The following is a 12,695-nucleotide window of genomic DNA, read 5'->3' as shown; positions in this document are numbered from 1 at the left end:
ACGATCTGCGCCGCTCCTGTAGACTGTCACTCCTTCCTGGTGTTCTGCGGTGCTCCTGCAGGCTGTCGCTCCCTCCTGGTCCCCGGCAGAGCATTGCTTTCTCTACGAAAGGCTTTAAATCCACGCCTCCAGAAACACACGTGCCTTCAGCCAATCACAGCCAATGACAGTGATGTGATTGAATTGCTGTGATTGGCTGTGTTTCTGGAGGCGGGGATTTCAAGCCTTTCATAAAGAAAGCTTTAGTCCGTGGACCAGGAAGGAGTGACAGTCTGCAGGAGCGGCGCAGATCGTCTGAAGAAGTAAGTAATGCTTTTTATTCTTTGCTCCACTGTATTGCCGGCGTATAAGGTGACAGTTGGGGGGTCGTCTTATACGCCCCGTCGCCTTATACGCCGGTATATATTTTTAGTGTATCACATTTCTGGATGAATTGCAGGTAAGGGCTTATATATTTAACCCCTTCCCGACCATTCATCCTGCGATCGCCGGCAGCCCATTGCATTCAGTGGAACCTGCTGTATTGCTGGTTCCATTGAATTCAATGGGCTAACATCGTTCTTCTCTGCTACAGCTGTTACAGCTGTGCCAGAGGAGAACGATCTTTACGCTGACAGTGCGGGGGGGGGGGGGGGGGGCCCACTCTTGCCGCTATTGTGGCTTAATAGTGGGACCTGTGTACTTGAGATGCAGCCCAACATGTAGCCCCTCGCCTGCCCTATCCGTTGCTGTGTCGTTCCCATCACTTTCTTGAATTGCCCAGATTTTCACACATGAAAACCTTAGCGAGCATCGGCGAAATACAAAAATGCTCCGGTCGCCCATTGACTTCAATGGGGTTCGTTACTCGAAACGAACCCTCGAGCATTGCGAAAATTTCGTGCCGAGTAACGAGCACCCGAGCATTTTGGTGTTCGCTCATCTCTACTTATTAATTAAGCTGAGATTAATTTCCAGAAAAATCTCATTCATGAAATATAATAACAGACCGGAGGGACTATTGAAAGATATTGTTTGCTATTATTATTTGCATATCCATCGGGCATATTTAGCAAGCTGCAGAAAGTGCAGCCTCTCCCCGCCCTCAGTGTTCTCCTGTCATTTATCTACCTGTCCCAGTCCGCCAATTGCTCATACTGTGACCACAGCAGCTGCTTACATTGGAGGTAAGGTTGCACAACACTCGAAACATTGTATATTTTCTAATAATTTGCTTTCCAATGACAAACTGTGTTCTTCATTAACTGTATATGTCTTCTTCTACAAATGATACAATGTCTGTTTTGAGACTAATACACTCATTAATGTCAAATATAGTTAAATGACTTTTTGTGATGCTGTTTCAAAAAATCAAGCAAAAAGGTCGGGACTTTTTAATTAAACTGTTTGCTTGTCTGTGGCCAAAAATCAAATTGGCGCAGAGCGGTGATTCCCGTCTCCAGTCTTCAGGGACCCCCAACAGGTCCTGTTTTCAGGATTTCCTCAGTATTGCACAGGTGATATAGACATTACCACAGGTGTTCTCTCTATAGGATATCCTAAAAACTTGGGGGGTGCTGAGGACTGGAGTTTGGGAAACACTGGTGTAGAGTATTTCAGCTGAGAATGGACTTTGCATTACATTAGTACAGCTGAGGACGATCTATTGTTCCCTGTTGTCAGCCACTCTAGGCTATGGAGAGGATGGCTGCAGTGTTTTTCAATATGATCACTGATAGGAAAACTAGAAAAAGCTGCTGAGCACATAAGCCAGCACTTTAACCCTTTATTGATCTGCCATATTTCACCATTTCTCCACTATAAGGGCTCTTTCACACGAGCGTATGCGTTTTTACGTTCTCTCGTCATTGCCGTAAATTCACATAGATGGTGGATTTTCCGCGATAATTAGCGTTTTCTCATTCATTCACACAACCATGTCTCCCCCTCCCTTTTTTTTCTAGCTCCCATAGGAGTCTATGGGAGCCGCCGGAGTATATCGGTCAAAAGATAGAATCTATTTAGCCATTGTATAGACGTCGGTGTGTATTACAGTCGTGTATGTTGCATTTTTTACGGTGCAACGTTTTTACGCACTGTATATGCACCCGTGTGATAAAATGCATTGCAAATCAATGCTTCAGATGATCGTGTATATTAGTCGTCTGTAAAAACACGGTATATATGCATTCGTGTGAATAAAGCCTTGGCATCACATGGCTGTTTATTTGCACGTTTTTGTGTATGCAAAGTCTCCGCGCCCTAAGCAAAGAGAGTAGAACCCATTGAGTTCAATGGGTTTGTTCTCATAAGCGTGTTTTGTGCGCACATTTCGTGAAAAAAATAGTACCTGCTCTCTTTTCTTGCGTTGTGCTAAGCGAAACGGCTAAAGAAGTCTAAGGGAGGTGCGCAAATATGCAAAGGGAATGGTGGAACACTGCGCAAAATGCAGGAAAATAAGACAGCTCGACCTTATTAGGCTTAAATAGCCATTCAATTCCACAGAAAGGTGTGTCACATGTGTGCGTGTGAACTGGCCTTGCGTGCCTAAAAAGTACATTAATATATGCAGACACGCATGCAAAACGCTGATTATGTTGCTCTTCTAACCTCGTTTGCGCACAAATAGCATAAACACAAATTAGGGTAAACACTTGCATGCCTCTGCCCTAAGGGCTCTCTCACACAAGGGGTTTTTAGTAGAGATGAGCGAACCTACTCGTCTCGAGTAATTACTCGATCGAGCACCGCGATTTTCGAGTACTTTAGTACTCGGGTGAAAAGATTCGGGGGGCAGGGGGAGGTGTGGCGGAGCGGGGGGTAGCAGCGGGGAACAGGGGGGAGTCCTCTCTCTCTCCCTCTCCCCCCCACTCCCCGCTGCAACCCCCCACTCACCCACGGCGCCCCCCGAATCTTTTCGCCCGAGTACGGAAGTACTCGAAAATCGCGGCGCTCAGGTGAAAAAGGGGCGTGACCGAGTAGGTTCGCTCATCTTTAGTTTTTACGTATATTACGCACGCAGGTTTTTTAGGCGTCATACTTGATAACAAAATTTAAATTATTATCACTTGTGCCTCTCACACACAAAGTGCACGAAACACATGCGCAATAAGGATAGAAGGCATATTCCGCATGCATACATGCCAAGACAGTATATGGGGATTGTCGGCACTCAGCAAGTACACAGTGCATTATGTATTGCTGCATGCTCCCACGTGGAAAAAGCAATCATGTGCCTTTCGGGTTCTTTCAAACTGGCGATGACGATTTTGCTGCGAGAAAACTGCGTCAGGATCACAAATGCGTTGAGGAGTTTTTTGAGAGCAAGCGATTCTTTTTTTTTTAGAATAATCTTGCATCACTGCCACCCGCGATGAAGTCGGGCGATTTTTTTTTTGCGCAGTAGTCAATAGGACTGTGTAATGTTAAAAACGCATCGCGTGAAAATTGCAAGTTTGTGCGTTGTGATGCGATAAAAAGTAGGCTCCATAGCAAAACATGAGCGATAAAAAAAAAAAACGCAAAATGCTGAAAGATAGGACATTCTGGGATTTTTGTTTCTTAATCGCAGCATCACATAAGTGAAAACCTCGTAAATGGGAATGAAAGCATTGAAAATCACTGGTTTCATAATTCTGTGTTTTCGCTCACATTGCACGAAAAGCGCGCGATTTTATCGCAAGTGTGATGGCGCCCTTACTGTTTTATTTTTTCATAAGAGGGCTTGTTTTTTTGCAGAACAAGTTGCATTTGTTTATGGTATCAATTAACCCTTTCAGGACTGTAATTGTTTCAACCAAGTTTGGAACACTTTAAAACTATGGGACAAATATGTCCCTCGGTCCTCGAAGGGTTAGTAGACCGTATAATTTAGAGGAAAACGTTTAAAACTTTCCAGGTGGCATGAAATTGAATCTTTTCACCCGAGTGGCCAGGTACTCGAAAATAGCGCTGCTCGATTGCGAAATCGCCCTTAACGAGTACGTTCGCTCATCTCTAGTCAGTATAAATGCAGAGATACTAAATGTATACTTTTTTTACGTTTTACCACACTTAAAAAATGTAAACTTTTTTTTTTTAAATATTGCTTTATGTCACCATTTTCTGAGACCCTTTCTCATTCTCTATTGTTGGAGCTCTGTGGAGGCTCATCTTTGGCCGGATGAGCTATAGTTTTTAATGGTACCATTATGGGATTCATCTGACCTTTTGATGACATTTTAAGCAATGTTTTTAGAAACACCCCCCCCCCCCCCAAAAAAAAATTGTGAATTTTCTCTTGGAATAAATAGTGGAATATCTTAATACTTCGGACTTTTATGGGTGTGGTGATACCAATTATGTTTATATTCTTTATATTAAAAATGAGAAAATGTTTTTTTGCTTTTAATTTCTATATTTTTTATTTTATTAAACATATTTTTACATTTTTTTTTAGTTCCACTAGGGGAACTAAATATATGACAATACGTCCCCTATATACCGTACTGCAGTATACTGGCTGCCTGAGCGCTGCGTTTTTGTGGAATGAACTATGCTTTTTTGCATGCACATTGGCATATTATTTTCTGTACTTTTTGCCCCCGAAAGTGCAAACGCACTGAATTAAATCACGAATCTCCTTGTGTATTGTGTGCACATTTCTGCCCCCCCCCCCCCCTCTCCCCCATTGCCTTTTACGGGGAGTTTTTCTACATGTTCTACTATTTTTTTTTTTTTTGTATAAACGAAAAATATGTAAATGTTAAACCTCGTATCGCTGTGCAATGTTTCTTCCACCTTCACCGAAAACAATTGGCAAGACGTTCCGAGGGAATGCCCAAAGATAGGACATGCTGTGATTGTATGACCGCATTCAAAAGATTTTCTCTGTGTGGGAACGACCTCCGTCTATTAATCCTTTGATGACCAGCAATTTTTTAAAATTTTGCTTTTCATATTTTGTACCAAATTTGTACAGTTTTCTTGTTTTATTACTTTGAAACAAAAAAAAAACCATTTTAGAAAAAAACTTTGTTTTGATCATCATATTCAAAAACCGACAATTTTTTTTTATTTTTTGTTAATGGCGCTGTGTTTTTTTAACTTTTCTTTTTTTTTCATTTTTTTACCATTTATTTAACTTCACACGGGCGGGTGCAATGTGGGGCGAATTGCCCGATGTCACGCTCGCCAACATGCAATTTTGCCGAGGAAGCGAGGCGTTTTTATATCAAAACCGCTTCGCATCACTTTGGGGAAGTGGCAATCCTCCTTTGCTTTCATCGCATCCCATTCGTGTGTATCTAGCATGTGGTGCGATGCTGTCACTGGCCCCATTGAAAACAATGGGCGATGCGAGGGCACGCCCAAGGATAGAACATTGCTGCAATTTTTTTCCCGCATCGCTCACGTGTACCACCCCATTCAAAAGAATGGGGTTCATATTCATGCGGAATTTGCGCGTCTCGCAACGCACAAATCTCGCGCAAGAATCTCAGCCGTGTGAAACCGGCCTAATGCAACATTTTGGTATTACATCATACTGTGTAGCAATTAAACCATCGTAAGTTCATGTCCCTTATAGACTAAAAAAAGATTTAAAAATCAGTTTTAAAAAGTTTTTTAATTATTAAGCAAAATAAAAGGTAAAAAAAATGTTGAAAAAAACCTTTTTCCCATATTTATAATAAAAACAAAATCAAAAAATATAATTGGTTAATCCCCCATAGCTCCGCTCTAAAGCCCAGCGGGGCTTCTTCTCTCTCTCCTCCTGCATCTATTAGAACCAATGGTTTTCAATGGCAGCGGTCACATGTCTGATTTTAACATGTGCAAAAAATTTTACAACGCAAATTATAGGACACCATATTTTAAAACGTAGCTGTCTGCGTTCTGCATTCGCAAAGTATTTTCTCAAAATCGCAGGACTCGCCATGCCGCACTGTGCATTTTTTTTCAGTGTGCTGCACACTTCAGTCACGCAATATTTTACACATGCATTTTGCGCAAAAAAAAAATGCCCATCTGACTGAGCCCTGACCAAGGCCTAAAAGTCCGATCTATCAAAGTAGCACATTATTTACCCTGCATGGTGCACATTTTCAGAAAAAAATACACAATGTCAGAACTGCGCTTTTTTGGTCACTCCGTCATCAAGAAACAATAAAAACTGATCAAAAAGTCACATATAAATAAGAGAGTTATGATTTTTTGAAAAGGAGGAGAAAAAAAACGAAAATGACAAAAATTAAAAGACAGCGAAAATTTGTAGATAATGGTTTAACCGCAGTGATGGATATTTCTGCACATTTTATGAGGTAACCGTCATGGAGCAAATGTAGAAAGTGCCTGGATCTCTTTGTTGCCCATAGCAACCAATCACAGTGCAGCTTTCATTTTTTATAGGACACTGGGAAATTGAAACCTGCTCAGTGATTGGTTGCTGTGGTTGCTATAGCTGCAGTTTCAGTTGTTTCCAGTGGACACATACAGTCCTCCAGACAGGTGTGTAAAACTCATGGCGGCAGAGGGGGCAATCACCGCCGGACCCTCGACGCTCACGAGGTCTCTGTGCCCTGTATGAGCAGACCAGTACTATAAACGGGGTGATCGGTTACATACTTTACATTGGGGCCTAGTAGCTCCAGGCTATGCCTCTGTCCGGAGAGCTTACAAAGGGGGGCCCGATTCAGCCTGATGTGGATGACATAGAGCGTAAATCGTAATACCGATGAAGTTGGATTAATGCGCCAACGCCATCAGTATTCACGCGGAAGCTTTAATTTAGCAAAACGGCTAAATATCAAACTACCTCAAGTCCGGTCAGGACTTCTGCTTAGACCTCCTTCTAACTTATTTACATTGCTAAGATTTGCCCGTGGAATATGCAGAGAATAGAACCCATTGAATTCAATAGATTCGTTCTCATTTCTGTATTTTGCGCACACACTGAGAAAAAAATAAGACTTGCTCTGTTTTCCTGCGTATTTGTGCCACAATAGCCCCATAGAAGTCTATGGGAGGTATTCAAAATGCAGGTTGGGGGGGGGGGGTGGAGCGGGCATGAACTGTCCCTGCGTGTGCAAAAAGTACAATACTATGCACCGGTACACACGTATATCAAACTCGTTCACTGCGCAAATATGTTGCGCTGAAGCATCCACAATTGCGCATTTGGTCTTCTGCAGCCATCCTGAGCGCTTCTTCACACGACCCTATTTATGTATTTTTTTGCACTCGTAAAATGTACGTCCTTGTATACCTGCTTTATTTTCTTGCATTTTGTAATGTAAAGAGCCCCATAGAAGTCTGTGGGAGGTGCGCAAAAAAGCAAGGGGATGCTTGAAACACTGCGCAAAATCACGAAAAAAAAAACTAAATCTGGACCTTATTAGGCTAATAGTCTTTTAATGCACTGAAAGGGTGTATTGTGCGTGTGAACTGGCCCTGTGGGCGCAAAAAGTATAGTACTACACGCGGACACGAGCGTAAATATACAGGACTAAGCAGCATACTCACTAATAGCTTCCGCGACCTGCCCGCAGCTGCTATTCGTTCACCCGATTTACTGCTCAGGTAGTCGCGCCGTTACATGACGGACCCCTGAAGCTAGCAGAGTCCAGGAAACTCTTCTCCTTCACTTCTGTCAGATGTTCCGCAAGCCAAAAATAACAAAGTGAAATAAATACATGCAGGCTCACATCAGTGTGACTGTACTGAACAAGCAGATGTACAAAAGGCATAACTTACAGGTGCCAGGAACCATGGCCACATTTAACCCATTAAAACTAGAGATGAGCGAGCGTGCTCGTTTAAGCCTGCTACTCTAGCGAGTAGCAGTCTTTTTGAGTAACTGTGTACTCGCCAGAGCAACATGCGGGGGGTGAGCGGGGGGCAACGCGGGAGAGAGAGAGATCTCTCTCGCTCTCCCCCCGCTCCACCCCACCGCCCCCCTGCATGCTGCTCCGAGGTAGTGATGAAGAGGGCTTGAACCTCGAAACGTGTTTATCGCTGATTCCAGTGGAATGCAGCCCTGTCCCCGGTCAGCAGCTGTGCGTACCTTGTATCCTCTGTACTGCGGATGGCCGCGGCGGTTCGCCATCAGTCATGTGCAGTACAGATTTTTTTTTTTTTAAATCTGTTGTCCCGTGCCTTCGCTACACGATGATGCGGGTTCCCACGACCTATCCACAATGTCAATTGTGGATGGGTTTTGGGTCAGACGGCTTCCACTGACTTCAATGGAAGCCATTGATGCGGAGCCCACATGAGAATAGAACATGCTGTCTTTTTTCCTCCGTTCACGGAAATCACAATTCGTTTCCACAAGTGTCTAGGAAAAGCGATTTTGCATAGCATGTTCTGAACAGTATTTGCTGCGGATCCCCAGTGCGGACGTAGATCGCGGATTCTGCAATGCAAATCCGCTTGTGTGCAGCCGGCCTAACTGTTAAATTAGCAGAGGTCAGGGCTGGCAGCAGACTAGCAGTGATGAAATCCAGGCGGATGGTCAGGGCAGGCAGCAAGTAATAAGAAAGTCCAGTAAACATGGCTGAGGTCAGGGAGATCAGCAGTGAGAGTGGTCAGGAGTCAAGCAGGAGTCAAAACCGGAACAAACACAAATGGGGGGTTTGTAACAATAGCAAGATGAGACAAATAGCTTAGGCAACCTCCATGGGTAAAGGATGCCAAGTATAGCCAGAGGTGGAATATGCTGGGAGCATGTATTGGCCCTACAGGCAGAGGAGTGGGAGTGAGCTGAGGAGGAAGTGCGGTGTGCAGTGTGTGACAGACGGTTGGGCGCTGCCCCGGAAGCAGTGGCAGGATGCCACGACAAGTTCAACATTAATTGATTGTATTTATTTAGTTTTAACCCCTTAATGACACGGCCTATTTTGAGCTTAAGGACGCAACGATTTTTGGCGAATTTTCTTCTCCGTTTTTCAAAAGTCATAACTTTTTTTTTTTTCTGTCGATGCAGCCGTATAAGGGTTTGTTTTTTGCGTGGTGAACTGTAGTTTTTATCGTTGCCACTTTTGGGTACATTGACTACATTGTAAAACTTTTATTATTTTTTTCATGATAGCAGGGAGAGAAAACGCATCAATTCTGCCATAGATTTTTTTTTTTTACAGCGTTAATCATGCAGCATAAATGACACAATCTATTTCTTCTGCGGGTCGGTACGGTAACAACGATACCAAAATTCTTATATTTTTTTTAGGTTTTTCCACTTTTCTGCAATAAAACCCCTTTTTTTTAGAAATCTTTTTTTTTTCTAAATCGCTGCATTCAAAGTCCTGTAACTTTTTTATTTTTCTATGTACGGAGCTCTATGAGGGCTTATTTTTTGTGAGACGAGCTGTAGTTTTTACTGGTACCATTTTGGGATACATACGGCTTTTTTGATCACTTTTATTGCGTTTTTAGGGAGGCAAAATGCTAAAAATTTGCATTTGGCCTGAGTTTTTTAGCATTTTTTTTAACGCTTTTTTCCGTGCACAGTCAAAAGCATGTGCGACTTATTGGACGCATGGTTACGGACGTGACAATATCAAATATGTGGGGTTTTAATTTTTTTTAACCTTTTTTTATGCTAATATGAGAAAAAGCATAAAAAAGGGGGTTTTTTTACATTTTTCTTTTTTATTCATTTTTTAAATCTTTTTTTTACACAATTTGAGTCCCTCTGAGGGACTTGCAGCACAGCACTTATGATCGCTGAGATAAGGCATGGCAGGGCTACTGCCCTGGCATGCCTTATCGCTTATACAGCGATCATAGGCTGTGGCACTACAGTACACCTGTGTCTGGCGTCCTGTTGCCATAGCAACAGGCCGAGCTCTCTGCGATTATATCGCGAGAGCCCAGCAACTTCACAGGGAAGGGGTTAACAGCGGAGGGGCATCTCCGATGCTTCCCCCGCTGTTGCAGTGGGAGGCCGGCTATCACTGACAGCCGGCTCCCGCTGCAGGATAGCGCGTGATCATAAGTGATCTTGCGCTATCCCCAGGACATAAGTTTACGCCCTGTTGCGGGAAGTACCCCGCTGCCAGGACGTAAACCTACGCCCTGGAGCGGGAAGGGGTTAACACTTGATTATTTGTTTTCTTTTGTGATATTAATTGCAACATTTCACTATACTAGCTAGTTAAATATACTGTTTTATCCAGTTAATCGCTATGCAAGTTGCCTAGAGAGCCGGTAATTTTTTTTTTTCTGTTCAATAAAAATAAAATATGCTATTCATACTATAGAATTTTTTTTAAAAATGCTCCAGAAATCCCACCTACCACATAGGTGTAAGAAAGGATCTGAACCTATGAAAACTTTTGTTGGGTGTGTAAAATATGCCCAATCATACTTATACCTAACTAAATTGCATGCCAAGTTACCTAACCCTACGCTGTGCACCATGTGATGTTTTATTGTTCGTTTTTTTTTGTTTCAGATGTGGCATAATGACATCCAGCCATAAATTTTTTGCAGCATTCCCCATACTAGCTTTATTCACTCTCCTATTTTATATCTATAGTAACTCTAACAAACATTTCATAGAACCCCAATGTCAAAGTCTGCTCCTTCCAACTAAAGTAGAAGCAGATTTGATTGTGTTGCTATGGACATGGCCATTTGGAGATCACTTTCCCTTAAATCAATGTCCAAAACCCTTCAATGATCCTCGGTGCTTTTTTACCGCCAACCACAGCTGGTACGCAAGAGCAAATGCTGTCATTTTCCACCACAGAGATGTCTGCTACTCCAAAAGTCAAATGCCACAGATATCCAGACCAGATGGACAGTACTGGGTATGGTTTAACATGGAATCTCCAAGCCATTCTCCAAACTTGGACTTTATGGACAATCTCATCAACCTAACCATGACCTACAGAAGTGACTCTGATATCTACACTCCTTATGGTTGGCTACAGAAGAAGAGTGCATCTCAAAACTTCACCATCCCAGAAAAGTCTAAATTATTAGCATGGGTCATAAGCAACTGGAATCCAAGTTCCCAACGAGTCAAGTATTATGATAGACTGAAGGATCACATAAAGATAGATGTTTATGGTCGACAATACAACAATTTAGCCAAGAGCGATTTAAATGCAGTCTTATCAACCTATAAATTCTACTTATCATTTGAGAACTCCATACATACAGACTATATCACTGAAAAACTATGGAACAATGCCCTAAGATCTGGAACTGTTCCAGTAGTTCTAGGCCCACCTAGAGAAACATACCAAAGATATATTCCTCCAGATTCTTTTATACATGTTGATGATTTTCCTAGTGAAAAAGACCTCGCTAACTATCTGCTGGAACTGGACAAAGATCCCCATAAATATGAACAGTATTTCAGGTGGAGGTCAAGACTAGAGCCGGTTGGGGACCTGGATTGGACAACTCAATACTGCAAAGCCTGTGTAGCATTACATAAGGCCCCTTCATACAGAACTATTCCAAGTCTTTCTAAATGGTACACGTAAGGGATGCAGCAATAACTACATATCAGGATATGTTTACAAAACTATTTATGATTATAAATGTTAAAATAATTAAAAATCATATTTCTCAAAACTACAAGATTCATATTCTTAGAGGACAATTCAGTCGTTAATGTAATGACAACTATGGATGGGTAACAGAAGCGCTCTGGAACTTGATTGGGAAAACTGTGCTTCAGCCGTGGAAAGAGGTCTTCGTTAGGTATAAGAAATATAGTAAATTAATAAACCACATAGTAATTACAGGATGTGAACAGGGATTGTGATTGACAATTAGAAGGCAAAACCCTTCTATATAGGGTAAACAACATTTAAAAACAACCTTATCTACAGTATATAAAGAAAAACAAAGTTAAAATACCTATTAAAAAACAGGAAATCTCTCTAAAATAGATTTAAAATAACTTTAACTAATCTTGACCAGAAATGAGCGAGCACGCTCGGTTAAGGCAGTTACTCGAGTGAGCATCACTCTTCCCGAGTAACTGCATACTGGTCTGAGCAGATTTGGGGGGGAGCGAGAGAGATCTCTCTCGCTCCCCCCCCCCCCCCCCCCCCCGCTCCCACCTGAATCTGCTCGGACCAGTATGCAGTTACTTGAGAAGAGTGATGTTCGCTCGAGTAACTGCCTAAACCGAGTGTGCTCGCTCATCTCTAATCTTGACCCTTTGTAAACACCCTATCTATATGAATTATATTGCATCAAATTGCAAGTGATGATATAATCCTTAACATTGGAAAGTACCTATGCTTACATTTGACATACATTTTTTACGTGTGTAGAAGGGAAACAACAATGCTCCGTTTCTTTATAGAATTAAGTCAAACAAGCTGGGAAGCCAAGAAAGGTAATAGAATTTGACTTATACCTTTATAAAAGTTCATACGAGTCAATAAACTTAATTTAATAATGGTTCATGAACTTAGCAGATAAGCTGATCAAACAATCCACAAATAAGAGCTTAAGTTGGTGAAGGGACTTTTAAGAAAATTAGTATCTAAAGGATAAATCTCTTGGCCGGGAAGCATTGTGCAAGCATCATTTGTTGAGAGGTTCCTAGGTATAGAAGAAATAGGAAAATAAAAGGGGTCGCTATGGCACCAGATGTATAGAGATAAAAAGTTATGTAGGCGACAAATTTCGTTGTTTAAAAAGTTTAGATATCTGATCTTTGGCTCATACCATGAGATGACAGGGCTATGGGCGCCAATGAAGGTCAATAG

General features: G+C 42.1%; 1 protein-coding gene across 1 annotated transcript; it reads left to right on the top strand.

Moving 5' to 3' along the window:
* Window positions 1–1,141: 1,141 nt before the first annotated feature.
* Window positions 1,142–11,454, top strand: LOC136582887 (4-galactosyl-N-acetylglucosaminide 3-alpha-L-fucosyltransferase FUT5-like). The gene is made up of 2 exons (XM_066584177.1): window positions 1,142–1,166; window positions 10,412–11,454. Exon 2 carries the CDS (start codon window positions 10,422–10,424, stop codon window positions 11,451–11,453), a length of 1,032 nt encoding a protein of 343 aa, XP_066440274.1. The 5' UTR covers window positions 1,142–1,166; window positions 10,412–10,421; the 3' UTR covers window position 11,454.
* The last annotated feature ends 1,241 nt before the right edge of the window (window positions 11,455–12,695 follow it).

The sequence above is a fragment of the Eleutherodactylus coqui genome, chromosome 11, assembly GCF_035609145.1.
Source record: "Eleutherodactylus coqui strain aEleCoq1 chromosome 11, aEleCoq1.hap1, whole genome shotgun sequence".
NCBI lineage: Eukaryota > Metazoa > Chordata > Amphibia > Anura > Eleutherodactylidae > Eleutherodactylus > Eleutherodactylus coqui.
This window is presented reverse-complemented; position numbering and strand designations above follow the sequence as displayed.